The following is a 20041-nucleotide window of genomic DNA, read 5'->3' on the forward strand; positions in this document are numbered from 1 at the left end:
ACAGCAGCATACGTGTGTGCATGCATGTGTGCTTATTTGCGATATTTTGCATTTTTCACTGGGTGTTTTCCCCATTGTTTTGCCTGTGAGGCGATAGATTGTGTTTCATGCTGTGCCCTTGGCCAAACCGAGGTTCCCCTTTGCCAAAAACACGCAACACTGCTGGTAATGTTCCTTCCCATAAGCCACCTGAGCAGCTTCTCCATTCTGGCACGATTCCAGGCTGTTCGAGCGTTCGTTTCCTTCCTGCGCCGTCCCTCCCACTCACACCCTACGGAGCTGGGAGCACGGACGGGAAACTGAATTACCAAGTGTTTATTTAACAAAGGCCCTGACTTTTCCCCTGACTCCACAGAAGGATACAGACGGGGTTAGTAAGAGGTGGAAAATCCAGGAATGGTCAGTCACGGTTTACCCGCAGAGTTTCCAAAATGTGGGGAAAGAGGACAGAGGGAAAGGGGAGAAAAACTTCCCAAGAGGAAAAGAAGGAGAGAGAAATTAAGACACAACTTTAACGGGAAAGAAGGGACTAAAAAAAGCATGGAGAGAGAGGATGTTGGTGTGAAGAATCGGTGTGTTTTTATTGTGGTGAGATCACACCAATCCAGCAGGGGAGATTTGATGCCGTCATTCGATGGGCTCGTTCCTTATTACCCCTTATTAAGATTAGGGTCAACACAACACAAGCTGTGTGTGTGTGTGTGTGCGTGTGTGTGTGTAGGTGTGTGTGTGTGTGTGTGTGTGTGTGTGTGTGTGTGTGACTGGAAACCACGTCGTGTCACAGCACACCATACCTGTTTACCTGGTTGCTATAGTGACAGTACTGGGAAGCAAATTAAGCGAAACCATAGGGCGGATACTGGCAGCATAGCTTGTTTTGTAGCTAGTAAGAACTTATCTGGTCTCCTTTCAAAACCATTTGCTTGGCTTTGTTATGTAAAACTGTTATGTAAAAATGTAAAAAAGATTGTTGAGGCAACTAGAGATTATTATGTGTCGGGTAAACAGGATCAGGGCTGTTAGAATGCTGCTGACATGAAGAATCACAACAATATTAATTATGTTCAGTGTCGAGCAGAAACCTCCTGCCACCAATGTTCTGACATTTGTCTTTTTTCCTTTAATTGTACCTGTTATGTACCTGTAAGTGTCCTCCCCAGGTGTAGAATTTCATGTGAACCAAGCCACACAAATTGGGTTGAGTGTTAATGGGTAAATCATTGGTAAACCTTCTAGTTATTTTTTCTTAATTCTTGAGAATTTCATATGAATTAGTAAAATATTGTTTTTAAAGTATTGTGAAATACTTGCAAAGTTGTACAACTTGAAACTTGAAACTGAAAAGCCAGTTGAGGCCTTATTGAGTGGAGTCTATTGTGAATAGGGTTGTTTGATACTCAAATACTACCGAAATAGCATGATACCAAACATCTTATCACACCTGTGATACCAAAGTTTCCGAAGGATTGTATTATCAAAAGTTTCTTAAGTATCATGAGTATCAAAATTCATGGTCCATACAGGATAGCAGCTTGGGTTGGTAGCATTAATATATTATTATCCAAATTTTAAAGAATATAATGTATGGATAAATGTACTGTGAGCCATGGGGAAATTGTGCTATTGTGACAGCCCTAATTGTGAATGAATGATGTGAATTTTAGTCACAAACAAATCTGTAACTCAATACCGTCACACACAATACCATGATGTACTTGGTAACACAGATCAGGAATCTAATTGTGGCTGTTTGGTTGCTTGGGTATGTGCTTGTGTGCATGAAGTTGCTGCCTGCAGGCAGCTGTGACCAAGTTCAAACAGGGACCAGTTATAATGCAAGTCACATGTCACTACTTTCTGATATTCGAATTGCTGAAATAAAAGTAGTTGCAGCATGCAAATTAGTTACAATATATCTTTTAATAACGTTTATTAAATCGTATAATATATATGTTATAATGAAAACGTCATCAGATAAATACACAAATAAGAGAAACGTACTCTACTTAATAGATCTCAAGAGCTTTTACGAATAATAGTAGTTGTTGCAGTAGTGCTACAAACAAGCCTCTTGTGTCTAGTTCACGCTGAACAATGTTACGTCCTGTAATGTTGCATGCTGTTTACATAGTAAATCTATTTTTATCCTTACACTGACAGAATCATTAGATGGCACAGTGGTGCAACTACATCTTAAGTTGCTGTTGCTGTGGCGAATGATGATGATGATGATGATGAAGATGATGGTTGTAGGTGGTGGCACTTACAGAGCTGATAGTGATCAAGAGGATAGCTTGGCAGCTCTCCTTGTTGTGGTGCAAGTATCTGGGCAGAGCCGCTTCAATCTATCACACTTGACAGTCTTGCAGTTCTGTTCCAAGGATCTGTGTGTGTGTGTGTGTGTGTGTGTGTGTGTGTGTGTGTGTGTGTGTGTGTATTTGTGGGGGGACCGGATGAGGATGACTCACCCTACCAGAGGCTGACCTAGGTAATTCAGAGTTTGCACACACACACACACACACACAGACAGACAGACAAACCTCACACAGAACTCGGAGTGTCAGATAATTACAGCGGGGCAGATCAAATCCAGAGATGGAGATGGGAATCGCAGTGAGCTCTCTTCTCAGACTGGGACCTGAGTGACGAGTCAGGTCTCTTTTCCTTGAGATTCATTTGATGACATTTCCACTGTAATAGGTGTTAAGCAGTAAATAGTGACAAGAAAGATGGGAAGGAGAGACAGGACGAGTGTCTGTGCCCCTAGTCTCCCCTGCCCATCCCACTGGTTGATGTGTTGTGGGTGAGGTATAAGTCTGAGTGCCAAGAATTTAGTGTTGTGCCCTTGTGAGGCACTTTGTAGGTGCTTGGGTGGAGGGGTGGTGGGTGTTTGATTGGAGTGAGTGAAACTATGTTGACTTTGAAAACCTGTTAACACCAGAGTGCTGTAGTAGCACAGTGGTGTAACTAAGAGAATCGCTGAAAAAAATATTTAATTCATATATTGACTTTTAGCCAGTTAGAAAAACACCAAGCTACTTCCTGGTATGTGAAGGTAACATGCACCAAAGTAGAGCCGGATGCTTGCCGACACAAGAGTTTGAACTCGAGCTGAAGCACAATCGGCTTTTGACCGGCCTTTGATGGGATGTGCCCACTTGACAACCCCAATAATATACCCACTCTCTAGGTGGGTATATCTAGGTTTCTAGGTTTCTACACAGTCTCGCTCAGCTTAATTAAACATTGCAAGGGATAGTTACATTTTACCTGTCTGCTGGAGAATGACTAATTTATCTGTTCTCCTCACTTCAACCCTCTCCACCTATAAATAGCTCATTTATTTTCAGTCTTGTTCCCCTATGTCTGCCTCATCGTTATTCTCCCCACGTTCCTCTGATGCTCCTCTCTTCCGTTCACCGTCTTCCTGGTCCGTGATGCTGGCAGAGGGCCGGGCGGTGGCACGTGGTTACGTAACAACGGCCCGGCTGTGCTGGCACCACTCTCTCTCTCTCTCTGTGCCGTAGGTTAATGAAGCTCTCTGACGGACAGTAGAGCAGCAGTATTTTCAGCTGCCCTCATGGCTTTTCTGCACACTCCAATGTCACAAATTGAATTTTGGCCCTGATTCATTCCCTCCTACAAAACTCTCTCTCTCTCTGTCTCTCTCTCTCTCTCTCTCTCTCTCTCTCTCTCTCTCACACACACACACACACACACACACACACCACATACTTTTGTCTGCATTGTTATTCCGCTATGCCCTTTATACTGTTATTTGGACATGTGCGCACACACAGACACACACACACACACGCACACACACACATGCCCACTTCTCTCTATGTGTGGGATGGTACAAAAGGAACATTTGTCAGTGTTGTTTATGCTGTTGATGTTTTTATTTTTGGTCCCGCCTGCATAGCTTGCTGCATGGTGATGTAACAGGTCTGCAGGATAGGATCTCTCTCTCCCAGCGGGGCGAATCTGAATCCTCCTGTCCCACCTTTAAAAATGCATGGACTTTAACACAAGCAATAAATCGCCTCATACACAATCTGCCCTGCTGACACTGCAAGGAGCACTGCACCTGTGCGTGGGTGTGTGTGTGTGTGTGTGTGTGTGTGTGTATGTGTGAGTGTGAGGGTGTGCCAACTACAGTAATGTGTGTACAAAGTGTCACCATGTTCTCTGAACAAACAAATTATGTACATAATTGCAGTGAAAAAAAATCGTACTGCATTCTTGGCAAAGGGTGAAAGGATCGCTTGTACACAATGGTAATTAAGTTGTGAATTACCTACTAAATTCTCCATAAACACTGTATATTTGTGTTGTTGTTTTTTTACAGCTCTGTTTCCTGGTGTCGACTTTCCGTGGCCGAATGTTTTCGGAGGACAGCTGTGCTGCTCTGGCGCTCTTCTCTCACTACTTCCACCTCAGCCAGTTCTTCTGGATGCTCATACAGGTAAAAGCATGTTAGCAGGGAACACTGGACACAGACTCAAGATAGCAACTAAAATACTTTGCTGGCCAGTGAGCTTGTTATAGCAATAAACCCATATATTTGGACACAGAAACATTACAACCATCCCCAATAGGCTTCCACACAGCCAAAGCCACTGGAACTGGACACACACCTACAGTACCATACCCAGCTAGAAAAAATTATGGTACTATGATGGAGAAGCCATCATGCCATTGCCCTGTACAGCTAGACTGTGATAGATGATATTTTTCAATTGCTAGTATAAGCAGCTTGTAATCTTAAGCCTTGCTGAAGCATAGATGTGTGGTATCAGATACTGTATATCACTGTATTCCTGCCCAATCACCTGGATAAAGAGATGAGTAAGAGACTGTTTCATGTATTCAGTAAGCAGCATCACCATGTATAGGACTATTCATGTGGCCATGACTGGGCCATGTCTGTCCAGTCTACAAGCCTGAACAATGAAGTCTATTCACTAAGCCTTCTGTCAGACAATGGGCCATAGTGAGAAACGGTAACACTAGAGAGTCCATAAGTCAACCAGTCTGTCAGTTAAAGATATACAGTACAGCAGATTAAGTGTTCTATATACAATGATATGCCTTCATATGGTCACATCTTTTTTTTTTATTTCTACACTGCTCATTTTCCTGCAATTAATTACAGGGGTGTTTCTGGAAATGCGTCAGAGGGATCAGATTCTGTCGGTAGCTGGATTTTCACTAAGCAGATAACTGTTCTCTCCTGTCAAATGTGATATTTCTCAGTGAAGGGCACCTATAAGTAAAATCTCCTCCCCTGCTCCTCCCATATTTTCCTCATGACTTGGCATAAACAGGGTTGCCATTCTTCTTTTCGTTCCTTACGTAAAGCATGTGTGTTTTTTTATGTAATAAGTAGTGAAACCTCAGCCCTGGACCATGTGGGCTTAGCCAGGTTTTCATTAGAGGGCGAGATGGAGGTGCCAGAGTGCTCTGTGACATGACCTTTGACCCTAGACTGGTACCTCTTAGTAAAACCTCGCCCCTACCTAACCCACAACCCCCCTTTTTTGACCCTCAGCCCTCCCTTTTCTTTTTAACTCCCTCTTTTGTGACATAACTGCTGAGAAACAGAGTCAGGCAGGCGAAGCCCAGGCTTGCAGCTAACATGCACACACTTAAAAAAAAAAACACAGCCAGGCCAGTACCAAGGCAGAGAAGAGAAGAAACTAAGGCTCAATTTACTTGGCAGCCCAAATCTGCTTGACATCACAAATGCTTACACATCGAAATATTAAGATTCACCGTTATCTGTTCATGTTAATACAGCTATGAAAACATCAGATCTGTGCCACACAAAGAAAGGAAAGAAGAGAATCAGATTTTTAGCTGGCAGTGTAAATCCAGCCTAAGCCAATTTTAATCCCTCAGAGAGTGTATAGATGACTTGTGACCTGCTGAAGGAGCCAGGAATGTGGTGGACGAGGGCCGGAGTGCACCATCAGCCCATCTAGAGAGGAGCACTGGTAGCCCCTTTACCCCAGCTGATCCTCCTCCTCCAGCAAGGCCAACGTGCTGTCCTATCTCCTGCCCTGTAGTTAATTAGATTAATCTGTTTTTATTTAATTAAAATAATTATTTTTTGATTTATTTTTAGTATAAAAAAGATGAAACTGCTGAGTTCTGATTCACTAGGGGTTGGGGAGCACTTCCAGGGGAAAAAAATTAACAAAAAAATCACCATTGTAAATTAATGTACTGATCAGATTTCCATATTATGAGTTGAATATATGAAACACTCATGAAAATGTGTGTCCTCAAACATAGTATTGTTCTCCCCTGATGTTACATGTGTCATCCTGATCCTGGATCTGATCCTCTTACTGACTGGTTTCTTAGAATCAAGAGGAAAGACAGGAAAACGATAAATTAGTAACTGCATAAGCTAAAACATTGTTTGAAAAGAAAAATAAATCAGTAAATGCCTTATTTACTTAAGAAGCTGGCAAAGCAATTTTGTGTCTATATTTTTGGTGTAGTATATATTCATTTTGGGAATGACTGGGAACTAATTTAGGTTCATCAGGTGGTGGTTGACTAGTTTTACTATTAGCTCAAGCACAAATAATATTTTATCTCTTTAGGTGGGAAAGATGATTCTTTGCCTTCATACTGTATCATCCCTTAAAACTGTTATCGCTTTCCCAACCATGTTTAACATTCTTAGCTAAGTAAAGCAGACAGTTAAGAAGAACTTGTACAAGTCATTCAGGTTGGGTTGCAAATGAGCTCTACCACAAACATGGAGTTTAACCTATAATATAATGTGTCACACAACAGTGTACTAAGGTACTAGGAGACCTCACCCCAAACGAACCTCCTCTTCTCCCTCCTGTTTCCTCCTCCTCCTCCTCCTCTTCCTCCAGTCACTGACTGCTGCTGCATTGTTTCCTTCACCCCTCAGTCTTTTACAATGTGTGACGTTTGTAGGAAAACGTAATCGTTGTTTATGTAGTGGATATAATCTCTCCTGGCACATACGTTATTATTGCTTTGGTTAAGCGTTATAAGATTAGCGCTTTGAATAAGCTAAGGAGAGTGGCTACAATAGAGTCATATAGGGTCCTAGCTGTGCTGTACATGCTGAACGTATGGTTTATTTTTTTTCATATCAGAATATTTTCCAGATGACCTCTAAGATATCTTAAACCAGGGATAAAGGCCAAAGGGTTTCATGTGGCTAAAGAAGTGTTAGCATTTGGAGGAAGAGGATGGGCAGAGAGATGAAACATGTTTTGATGTAGGGAGCTGGTTTAGACACACATGGTAGTGGTTGAGCTGATTTCATGTGGTGGAGGAAAAGGTAAACTATGATTCACACTGGAAAGAATTCAGAACTCAGGAAAAAAAACAGAGTTTGGATAAAAAATAGACTCGGGATATTTTAAGTGCATTTATAGCCTGCTATTAGGACATAGGGTATTACATCTTTCTCACACATCTGTTCTTTCTCTCATCTCCCCTTTTTCCCTCCCTTTTCTTCCTCTTTACATCTTTTTCTTTCTTTTATTCACTCACTCACTCACACTCATTCACCTTTACCACTTCTCAAATTGCTCTTGTTCTTTAATACCACTACCAAAATGCATCTTTGGTCATTTCTCTGTCCCTGTCAGCACCCATAGTAGCTGATGATGAACATATCGCTGACTCTCCTGTCTTCATTGACGTGTGTCACACTGAAACCCTTCATTGACGTTTCTATATCGACCTCACAGATGTCTCACCACTCACTTTTCCCCGTATCAGGTAGCTGCTTTCAGCTAACTGGCCGATATGAGCGGGCGCCAGCAACCTATCTCAGACCATGAAGAAGCCTTTAGTCAATAGCTCTGGTGTGTGTGTGTGTGTGTGTGTGTGTGTGTGTGTGTGTGTGTGTGTGTGTGTGTGTGTGCGTGCGTGCGTGCGTGTGTGTGTGTGTGTGTGTGTCAGAGGATGGATGTGAGGATGTGCACGTCCAATTGTTGATCAGGGGAATACACACTGAAACAATGCCAGAAAAACAGCCTTAATCACTATGCTGACCAGCTTTGTGTCGACTGCAGACTGCAGAGGCTCGCCAACCTCAGCTTACCCAGGGACTGCACAATATTACATAACACAACAGCTCTGTCAACCAAGCAACACCTGCCAAAGCCTTAGCCCTTGTCTACTATGGATGTCTACCCTGTTTCACTGTGCTAGTTAGCCAGGCAAATAGCCGGCCAGGTTGCCAGTTCTACAGCTGTTTAGTCAGGCAATATCTGCCAATGCTGTACTCCTAGACCAATGTGTTTGTGGGTAGTTAGATAAATGGACAGCCATTCAGCAAGCCAGCCAGCCAGTCAGCCAGCCATCTGGTCAGGCCTACAGCTGGTTAGCTAGGCAACACCGGCGATGCTTTCATCCAAATCAGTTAGACAAGGAGGCAGAGAAAGAGACACAAACGCAGTCAGTGAGCAACCCAGCTAGTCAGCCTGCATATTGGCCTGTCCCTCAGCCATTTAGCCCGGGAACACCTGCCAGCGCTTTATTCTTGGACCACAGTATCGTCAGCCAGTCAGGCAGGCAGATACTGCGGAGGGAACAGCTCAGCACAACCCCATCCATAATCCATTTATCTTGACGGCTCCAGCCCGGTCACAGCCAAGGAAAGGCAGTTCCTGAATCTGACTGACGCTATGCTATTGTCTCAGTGCAGTGCAGTCAAGCTGTTACACAACTGGAGTGTAGCTACGCTGTGTGTGTGTGTGTGTGTGTGTGTGTGTGTGTGTGTGTTGTGTGAGTGGTTATACAATAGCTATGCTGAGAGTGATGCTACTAACAGAGGAGAGCAGTAGTTATGGGGGGACAGAGGTTATCTAAGGGAGAGGTCAGTATGCCTGAACCTTCTGTCATTAGTTACATCACGGTACTATTTGTCCATTTGTCCTGCTAAGTGTCCACTGGAGCCACAGTTATACAGACAGATGGACAGTCACAAACATCATCAGCATTAGTTTTATAGCTGTTGAGCTCTTGCGCAATTGGTTATTACTCTCAACAAAAAACAAATCTTAACTGTTATTGCTTTGCCAACAAGCCCTGAAAAAAAAAAAAGTCAAAAATAATTATCTGCTTCATTGATTATGAGTTCTTTAGATTCAGTAGAAAGTCTGATGTTAGTGAGGCAAGCTTGACTAAAGGTCATCCGTTCGTATCCCCAGCCTGGTAAGGAGGATTGGAAAATGGAGAGCTGCTAAGTTTTGCCCTTGAGCTTAACATTAAAACTTAAACAAATTAACCTTTGCTCTGCTCCAGTACATCAGCTGAAGTCAGTAGTTACACTTGTCAGCTCCCAGGTGTGTGAGTGTGTATGTGGGCGCTCCCGTTCTCCCACCTCTCCTCCCCAGGCTGCTGCTCCAAGTAAGAATGTGTTCTTGCTCTTAGTCACCCTGCTTGTTAAGTTAAGGGTTCAGTGCTTGCACAGTGAATATCCCAACTCTTATGCTCAGAACTGGATTGGAAAGATGTGCTATTTTCTGTGTGTGTTGTCCTTTTGATGTGGACATAAAAGTTGTGTCTGTGCGGCACCCAACAGGTGCTCAGACAAGCTGCTTATGTAACAATGCAGGACTAAGTGCATCAGATGGATGGGACTATCAAAGCCTGCTAGATTACAAAGCAAACACAGCTATTGAGGGTGTGATATGAACTCTGTGTGTGTGTGTGTGTGTGTGTGTGTGTGTGTGTGTGTGTGTGCGCGTGCGTGCGTGCGTGTATGCGTGCATGTGTGTGTGTGTGTGTGTTTGTGTGTTATTGTCTTTCTAAATGACCAAATGTCCTCACATGGGTAGAAAGACGATGAAAATCCTCCACAGTGGGGACATTTTTCCAGTCCTGATGACTTTAAAGGAGCATACCGGTGTTTTTGCATGTTTTAGCCCATTTATTCATGTATACTTTACATTACTACCAACCATTTTCCATAGGATATCATACTATTTTAGATGTTTAAATGCCTTTTTCCTGCCTTCTATGCAGCCATTCTTTTTCATTCATGTCAGTACGGTACGAAAATCAACTTGCAGAGACTTGAAACCTGCTTGAGATAGGTAATCCATCACAGTTAACATCCCGCCCGGGTTTATTTGTGTGAAAGCTACATTATCATTGTGTGGTAATTTAGTTGAATGCTCGCATCGATTTGAAAAGTCTGCACGTCTTCTGGTGCGTTCATCTGCCAGTGGGAAGCTCCGGCATCTGGGTCTTCACAGTCAGCTGCCAATCAGCATTGCATTTACACGCTATTTGGTTAGAAAATCAAACCCAGAAGACAAACAATGAGCAAACTTGGGCATCGGATGATGTGGATTTGGTTGCTTCATGCTTTAAATAAGTTATGGTAGTTAGTCTGGCTAACTATCAGGTATTTTTCTCTTTGCAGTACCTAAAGTCCTCTTCTCAACCTGTTTCCCCAGGCGGTGAACTTCTGGCAGGTGCTGGTGATGAACGACGAGCACACAGAGCGCCGATACCTGCTCTACTTCCTGCTGGGCTGGGGACTTCCTGCCCTGGTCATCATCGTGCTGGTCATCGTGTTGCTGGGAGGCTTCGGATGGAGCATACACACTGTATACGGATTGGTGCAAGGAGATGTGTGAGTGGAACCCACATACACACACACACACACACATACGCCATTAACAATTACGGGGCAGGGTGTCTTTAGGATGGATGGAGAGGAGATGGAATAGACCCAACAAGAGTCCGTGTCCTCCAGTGAGACAACTTGTCAGTATTTGTTTAAACCAGTGTCAGCCAGTCCTGATGACTTCAGCTTCTTTTTTAGGCTTAAGTCAATTCCACTTCAGACTACAGGAGAGTAAACAGCAAACACCCGCAGTCGAGTCATCGCTGAAGGACTAGTGACGTCATGTGAGGATACAGCTGGCCCGACCGACTGGATGAATAAATGAATAGGTTTCGGTGTGTGCATGCGCGTCTCCCTGCAAAGAAACTCAAGTCTTCACCTTCGAGGTGGAGGCTTTCACAAGGCAGGGTGTGGAGAGGGAGGAGGACAGACCTGAAATAACCCATATAGAGCTGTGTGTGTGTGTGTTTGTGTGTGTGTGTGTGTGAGAGAGAGAGAGAGAGAGAGAGAGAGAGAGAGAGAAAGAGAGAGCTAAAAATAACCAATAGCGACCTATTTATAGAGCACCTGAAGCCTAGACCACTGAGGATGAGGTCACCCTGTAATATCTTGCACAATGGACCCTACTACATTATGTCGCTGTATTTTTAGTGTGTGTGTGTGTGTAGTAATTTTCATTGTCAGAGTAACTTTGACTTTTTTTTCTTCTTTTTTTGCAAAGTTTGTCTGTTTCTTGTGAGTCTTTGAGTGTGATTAAGTGTGTGTGTGAAGGGCGACGTAAAACACTGATTATAAACTACATCTAAAATTAGCCAGTGGTCTTAGGTGTGCCTGTTTTCCTTGGGATCGAGTGTGTCAGCGTGCTTTCCGGTCCGTGGGTGTGTGTGAGACACTGAGCATATACATGTGCGTTTCAAGGACACAGAGGTGTATTCAGTTTCCTGGGAAGCTTACCTTCCTCCTTCAGGGAATGAGGCAGCCCTTCCCTCCTCCTCTCCTCTCTCTCTCTCTCTCTCTCTCTCTCTCTCCCCCTCTCTCTCTCTCTCTCTCTCTCTCTCTCTCATCAGTGTAAACAGGTGACCTCTTGTTTTCTTGCTTTCAGGCATTGTCTCGGTTCTTATTTCACCCTGCATGCGTAGAAACAGGTGTCAAGAACAGCGATTACGTCAGTAGGGCCTGCTGTTGTTTCATATATATTAGGTATTGTGTTAACTGGTTGTTGTGTCACCTTTTTGTTTTCATTAAGATATGCCTAGGTAAGGGCAGAATAGACTAGGCTGCTATCGAATAGAATAACAGATCTCTTCTTAACTCTCCTTATTTTTCTCATGTTTTCCTTTTTCTTTTTTCCGTCACCCCCTCTGTCGTGACTGGTGCCGGTACCTTGTCTCCCACATCTGATAAAGTTTGTAGCTTAATGAGCTCCAGACAGTCTGGGGCATGCAAGGTTCTCACGCTAGCTAACTGGGTCTCAGACTGCAGGACTGCAGGAGAAAGTCCCTAAGTCACTGGTAGCCTCGTGGGTAATCCTACAGAGAGGAGGAAAGTCCTGCCTCTGTGTATAGGTGTGTGTGTGTGTCACTTTATAATCTTTTGGCCCTCTCAAAAAGGGCCTGTAGTTTGGTTGTCACAGTGGCTTGGCAGTTGCATCTGTTCAGTCCAAGACCAAACTGCTAGTGGCGAGTCGTCTTTGCCACAGTGACGTGAAATACTACCACTAAGGGACCAAAGTCATCAAGTTTCAAATTCTACTGGTAGAAGCTTTAAGGTGAGGTTTTCTAAAAGCTATTTGTGCCCCACTGGTGTTGTATTATCATGTTTGATGGCGATTGTGATAAAATGAGCAAGTAGGGATTTCAGCAGAGAGAAAGGAAAAGGGAAATAAACTGTCAGAATTACTAGAAAATTGAAAAGGCCACGGTAGTGGAGGGGATTCACAATTAGTTAATAGGTGGAAAATTAAGAGAAAGAGAGAGAGGGAGGTTAACAGATGGTTACAAGATGACTATGCAGTCGCACACAGAGAGACCTCCTTATCGCCTTGAATGTAATGTTAATCACTCAAAACAATACTTAGCCCCCCACGTTCATTACTACACTCATTACCCATGCACAATTGACCAGCAGGTCTGAGCTTGCATACTTAAGATGAGATAGGCGCATCGCTTTTAATGCATGAAGCATACTAATTCTGATCTAACTCTGGCTGCATCCAGATTGCAAAAACTGCAACTTTTTTATTTTGCCCTGCAACTGCTGTGATTGGCTTTTGCTAGTGCAGTAAAGGTCATGACAATAATTTGGCAAATTAAATTTCAATACAGTCTGTCTCTGTGTGCTCTTTCAAAAGAAAGAGAAGAATAGAGTAATATTTTCTTTCTCTCTCTGTCTCCTCCATTGCGCCATTCATTTCTTTCTTTCTCTCTAACTCTATTTCTCAATCCTTCTGACAAGCAGAGCTTGAAGACACAAGCTGGTTTCTTGTCAGCAATTGTATGTTATTGTATGCCCACAAAGAACTCAGTACTTAGCAAGAGCAGAAACTATGACCTATATATGTATTAGGGTTATCTGGCCACATTGTTTCGTGGATCATGTGGGTGTATGTGTTCCCGAAACATATGGTAACTCAATGTTTACAAACAAGTAGTGCAAGTAATTTCCCATAGAGGCTGACAATATAAACTGACACCTAGTTATTCTATATAGGTTGGTTTATCGCCTCACCCGTAGATGAAGTGTAAATTTAGAACTCAAATGTACTGTGATCACACTGTGGAATGAACATTATGTAAGCTAAGGTTACTGTGAAAGCGTGCGCTCTTCCTTAAGCCAGATTTTATTCATATCATCAAATTCATATTAGGAGTGCCTTCTCCAAGAAGGCCCTGTGCTTGAATGACCAGGACCTTAACCTGCTGTATGTGTAAGAAAGAAAATCCCAGCAGCGGCTGTAAGGAGATCTCCCATGAGAGGCATCGCTCACCTCATTTCTACTCTCTTAAACCACCCTATAGTCAATGAAATGGGCCTCTCTGTAGTGTTTTCTTGATCCCACTCCAGCAATCCTTGGGATTTCACTTTCTTGTGAGACCTAGGCTCCCGATCCCCTCACAAGGCCACAGCAGGACAAATACCCATGTTACAGTATGTTTACCCTCTCCTAGTCTGGCTTGTTGGCTGGGACAGCATGATGCAATGCTTTATTTGGCATACCTCATGTTATGTTATGGCTAACATAGACCCAATTATTTCTCTGTGAATACTGAAGACTGGGGCGAGGTCTGGTCTGTATCTTCTGCTCTCGCCATGCCATGTGCAAAGTCTGCCTTGTGAAAAGGACAAAGTCACATGAGTATTTTCATAGTTGTTTGGCTGTAACGGATTATCTGAGGATGTTGATTTTCCCAGAGACCAACACATTTTTCAGTTTTTTCCAATGATGAGAAAACACATGAGACTGAACAGGAGATGGGAAAGAACTCCTGAGATTTCACATAAAAAGGAACAGGGAGACATACAGTTTGGGAAGAAAAAGGCAGAGAGATAGACAGACAGCGGAAAAAAATAGAGGCATGCAGACACACAAACAGACAGACAAACTGAAGGAACAGACATAGCTTGATAGTAAGGCAGAGATACAAAAATAGACAGAGAAAGAAAGAAATATACTGTATGTAAAAAACATAAATCATGAGAACTAAAATCAAGAAAAGTAAGAAGCATCATCTGTCAGCTCACAAAGGTCAAGTCAGCATTAAAATGTTTTGTGCATGCTTTCTTGCTGTCATTGTTTTATTTTTAGATTGATTGCGATTCCAAGGTTGTCAATAACTTCCATGGGCTCTCTAACAGCCGGAACCGCGTACATCAGTTCCAGTGTCTGTTCCCCAGGAGCTGAGCCAAGCGTGATAGCATGGACAGGCTTAACAGTGGATGGCTGACGCACGCTATAAACACACAGCCAGGGCGGGGATACCCCTCACAGAGAACACACTGTCTTTCCCCCAGCCTATCTGTTTGTGTGAGACAGAATGGCAGACATGCTGCTGGTATTTGGCACTGTGTGTGGGTGGGTGTGTGTGCGTGTGTGTTTGGCACAGTGTATATTGGGCTGAAGTCTCACCCCTGCACCAGTGCTATGAGAGAATGTGCCATGAGGCACACCCACATGCATATACACACACACACACACACACACACAGACTCTTCACATTCACAAATGCCAACGCACTAAATAGATATTTGCCTGTGCACCAACCCTGACATTGAGTTTGTCCCCAAGCCAGTGGTAGAGCTTTTAAAGTTTCTCTTTTGGCTGGTGGACAGGATCATAAAACACTGAACCACTCAGTAAGATGTATTCACATAACCACTCCACAAATAAGGTTCCCTTTCTAAGCTGGAGATGAATGCATTTTGTTGTTGTTTGTTCTTTTGAGTGTTCTTTCATCCTCTAAATAGAAAAAGAAAAAAAACATTTTAAGCGTCTTTGGTCTTAGACATTATCCCGCTGTTGCTCCAGGCTGACCCGGTTGTTCAGAAGATTTAAGAACATGTTTTGCTGGAAAAGGCTTCAGAAGGCGGCTGTTGAGCAGGAATGCCGTGAGTCTTAGGCAGGCTCAGAGGCATCACCTACCGGATCCTGTTTGTGGAAGTTGAAGCAACAAGGTCTTAACTAAATATAGAGCAATAGAGCAATAAAGGCATGTAATATGTTCCTGTTTTCCAGAGCTTACCATTGGGCTCGACTGGGCTGGAACTGGCTGTTTGCATCATACTTTTGAGGATGACTTCCCTTTCTTTCCCTTTCCCTCAGTCTCTATTTCTTGCTTCACCCTAAACCAACCACATCTCTGTCTGTCCCTCTTCTAGGTGCTTTATCCCGAACGTCTATGCAGCGCTGTCCACGGCGGTGCTGGTGCCTCTCATCTGTCTGGTTGCGGTGCTGGTGGTCTTCATCCACGCCTACCAGGTTACTCAGCAGTGGAAGGCCTACGATGACATCTACCGCGGACACACCAACAGCACAGGTATCCAGCAAACATGGGAATATGAATATGTACACATACACACAAATGCATATGCACAAGCATGACTTTGAGAGCGCGCACACACTTACGCATGCATGTGAAGAGGCGCAAATGTGTAAGTGGAGAAACACAAGATAAAATTGTTAACATACACAATCACACATGTACAGTGTCTTGCATACACAGATACTCTCTTTCTCAATACTGTTATCTCTCCTGTGCTCTCTCTCTCTCTCTCTCTCTCTCTCTTTCTCTCACACACACACATGCACACACTCACACACACAACTACGAGGTACCCGCAGCCACCGTACCCGTAGGAACTCGACTGCATCAACCCGTATTTCTGCTTGCTCAGCCTACAGGCTCCGTCTCTGTGTGTGTATCTTGTCAGAGATCCATGGCCTGCTGTTATGTAAAATCAACAGGAACAAAGCATCACAAGTACATCCATGCCTGACTAGAATAATGCTATGGCAGACCAATATCAGATTGGTTTATTCAACCCATTTACTTATTTGACTTGTGAAATGATTCCCAGAATTTAACACCATGACTCTTTGGTTTAGAGCAATCCTACTGCAGTAGAAATGTTTTTTTAATACTGAACATACTATCATCAAATCAAATCATATCAAATCAAACTGCAGTACAATCTGATATAACATGGCCATACTGTCCTCTCCTAGAGAACCGCAAAGAGAACCACAAAAGGTTCTATTCTTTATTCGCACTAGAGCTTAATTTTCAGTTATGGATCTATATATTCCAACTCTTTGAACTTGAAACAAACCTCATCATTTTGTCTCTTGGAGATGCTTCAGTAAACAATCACCTGAGGGAATGATAAGTTTTCAAATGCAAATACAGACTCTGGTACCGCTACCAAATCCACTCCAAAGATCCCCTATGATTGCCAGAGGGGTGTGTGTGTGTGTGTGTGTGTGTGTGTGTGTGTGTGTGTGTGTGTGTGTGTGTGTGTGTGTGTGTGTGTGTGTGTGTGTGTGTGTGCTGCAGACTCCTTGAAGTGCCTGTGGAGGCTTCTTGCAACACACGGCTAATCCCTCACACCGGCTCACAGCCACCAAGCTATTTTTGCCACGGACTGCAACTCCAAACCTCTCCACCACATCTGATCTGCTCCTATTGCACATTAAAACTAATTTAAAGCACTGAATAAAATCTATGCAATGTAGGAATTTTTTTGTGCACATGAACCAGCACACAGCCTTATAAACATGCACTTTAAGCAACATGCAGTCATGCAGTCATGCAGAGCAGCACATGTATAACACTTATTCAGTTCGCCCACTCAGTGCGCCCACACACAGAGACCCCAGCCATACCACTTTAGTCCCACAGTGTCATGGCTCTAATCCATGGCCATTGGTGAGAATCAGCGGGCTTTATCTGGTGCTGTTCGGTCAAGGCCCTCCAATGACAAAGCAAAGCCTGAATTAGTGCCAGTCCTTTGGCTGGCAAGCTGGCTCACAGTTTGCCCTCCACTCTGTGTGTGGCCTCTGCGGAAGTGTAGAAACCTGTAGAAAGCCAAAACGGTGTGTGTGTGTGTGTGTGTGTGTGTGTGTGTGTGTGTGTATGGCAGAGAGAGGGGAGGTGGGGGTGGAGGTAGGACAGAAGGACTGGGGCAGGTAAAAGAGAGACATGTACAGTAAGAGGAAGAGAGGAGATAGGGGATTATTCAGGGTTTTGGGGGTTGAATGATGAGGAGAATGGGAGTGTGGTAAAGGGGATGGGGAAAGCGGAGGGGACACAGTCAGCTCAGTAAACAAGGTTTCAACAGCCCCTAAAGCTCCTTATTTACACTGGGTGAGAGAGAGCGAGAGAAAGAGAGAGGGAAAGGTAGGCACAGCACACACTATTAAAAGCAGCAGTGTTAGTGGAGACTGAGTGCGTGTGGCACAAGCACAGAGGACAGAACTGCCCTTGAGGTGTGTGTGTGTGTGTCTGTGCGTGTGTGTTCAGGTGTGTGTCTGTATGAATATCTGTGTGTGAGTGTGTGTGTGTGTTTTGGTGTGTGTTTCCCCTGCAGCCTGGCGTCAGATCCAGGAACAGAAGGACAGGACTCTATAAGTTTTCTATAGAGCAGCTATTACAGCCTCCTGAATAGGGAAAGAATCTTCGTTAACGGTTTAATTAGTCTGCACTGTTTCTCATTAAGGCTTACAGGGGCTTTGTGGGTTGTTTTCACTCAGAGGCACATTTTCCCTTTCAAACCCTATTCTTCTTTCATCTCTCCATTTCCTTATACCTCCTTTCCTCCCTCTCTCTCTCTCTCCATCTGTCAATCCTTCCCGTCTCCCCTCTTTCCCTCCCCTGCATCGCTCCTTCAGTTCATAACTTTAGTCCTCAGAGATTGTTGTAGCTTAACAGGACTGCAGCCTGTCATTCATTTTAAGGAGATTAAGGTTGTTAACCATCTATCTATCCCCCTTTCCCTTGTCCCCTCATATCTATCGATCTCTCTTTATCCCTCTATAACCATAAAGAAGTCTTTGTTGTTATCAGGACAGGGTGCCAGGACTCCGTCTGTGTTGCTAACACAAGGTACACTGGGCTTTCTGTTCATTTGCAAACACAAGCCAGGATTGTCTAAACAAGGCTGCACAAGGCCACAGTCCATATATGATATCTATGCTACAGGGAAAACTGCTTGCAGACACACAAACACACACACACGCACATGCACACACACAACATGCACGCAATCAGCACTGGACTGTATTCAGCCACAATGTTCTTTCCACTCCTTTCTTTTCGCTTGTTGGCAAACATTATTTGGGCACAGTATAGACTTCTCATTGGGTTGTATATCAGAGTATTGACTTTCTCTCAACATGTCCAGAGTCTATGGGGAATAAAACGAATGCGAGGGAATGGCCTGCTATAGTTTATTATTCTAAACAGAGGCTACACCTCTGCTCGGTCCCTGGACCGGTCTGTAATTTGCCAGAGCTAGTTTAAAAGCCGCAAGCACCATTACAAAACAGAAATACAGCAACATCCCTGACTAGTTTCAGACCTATGCAGTGGTGGGATAAAAGACTGTTGATACATAATGTTTTGAATGGCCTTCATATGTTAATCAGATATGTTTTACTTGCAGCCTCATCCTATTAAACATCTAAACTTACCCATAAAGACATCAGATGACAGCTAGGCTGTGCTTGTTTTATTGATCCATCAATATTTTCTGCATCTGTACGGCTCCTTATCAAGCTGATGGATCGAGGGGGAGTCTCACACTGATATCCCATCTAGCACAGACATTAGTGCGGTAGGATAGCTGATGTCATTAATGTGAGGCACAGTCAGATCGCCAACATTTTCAAATTCCTCACTATAGCAAAAAAATGCTGAGATAAGCAGAGCTGAGGGCTTTTTCACGTGTGTGTGTGTGTGTGTGTGTGTGTGTGTGTGTGTGTGTGTGTGTGTGTGTGTGTGTGTGTCTGGCCTGCATGTAAACCTCACAGGGCAATGTGAGATATAGCAGGACTTCTGACGCCAGTGAAGTTAAGTGTGTGTGCCAGTGTGCGCCTGCACATTTGTGCTAACCTGCAGACATGTTTCAGCAAAGTTTGAGTTCTGTCATTGTGCTTAAGGCTCGCTAACCAGACAACAAGTTTTATCAAAACACTGCTAAAAGACATGATGAACGTCCATTATAGTTTCACACTGAAAACACAACAGTGCCTACTCAAGGCACATCAATACTCTCTTATCGCAGCCCCCACTGAACCCACAAGGTGTGTTTGCAAGTCATGATGTTCTTTTGATACAGCAGTAAGTACACCTTCAACTGTCAACAGAGCAGAGCAGAATGAATGACTATTATTGTTCTCTGTCTTTTCTTTTATGGCTGAGAGTGTTCCCCGACTGCACTTTGTACCTCGGTTGGTCAGGAATGAGGAAATAAAAGAATAAATGTGATTAGATGGATGAGATTTGATTGCAGAATACTGTATGATACTTGTTGAGGGAGCACATGTGCTTTATTTGGACACCTGACTCGTTTTTTATTTGTTTTCATAGCCTTGTTATCAATAGCCTTGAAATGCAAAGTCTCGTGCAAAGCCTTGTGCAGATGTAGCACGCTATATCAAGATTCGGTTTCTTGTACCTGCTTCACAGGATACATTTTCAGTGGCTACAAAGAACTGAACTGAAGAACTTTTGGATGGAGAGTATTTGATTTTATTATTTCAGTGTTCTGTGTTCCTATTGTTTCTTTTTAGTATAAACATCTATGAGTTCAGTCCCTGGCTGTATCTAGGCAGCCTGTTATCAAACATGGAGATTATTACATGGGATTAATCTAAACACTAGAGCAGCAGGGTCTTAATCT

At 43.5% G+C, this 20041-nt stretch overlaps 2 protein-coding genes across 2 annotated transcripts in view; one reads left to right on the forward strand and one right to left on the reverse strand.

Moving 5' to 3' along the window:
• The window catches only part of gig2p (grass carp reovirus (GCRV)-induced gene 2p), a 359050-nt gene that overhangs the window by 257924 nt on the left and 81085 nt on the right, over nt 1–20041 (reverse strand). The gene's annotated exons all lie outside the window — the stretch shown is intronic.
• adgrv1 (adhesion G protein-coupled receptor V1) overlaps nt 1–20041 on the forward strand; it is a 124469-nt gene that overhangs the window by 82531 nt on the left and 21897 nt on the right. Inside the window, exons 88-90 of the mRNA XM_071927478.2 lie at nt 4352–4468; nt 10473–10651; nt 15521–15678. Of these exons, the coding sequence (XP_071783579.2) occupies nt 4352–4468; nt 10473–10651; nt 15521–15678 (454 nt within the window). The remainder of the gene's footprint in view (nt 1–4351; nt 4469–10472; nt 10652–15520; nt 15679–20041) is intronic.

Source organism: Centroberyx gerrardi, chromosome 8, assembly GCF_048128805.1.
Source record: "Centroberyx gerrardi isolate f3 chromosome 8, fCenGer3.hap1.cur.20231027, whole genome shotgun sequence".
Classification (NCBI taxonomy): Eukaryota; Metazoa; Chordata; class Actinopteri; order Beryciformes; family Berycidae; genus Centroberyx; species Centroberyx gerrardi.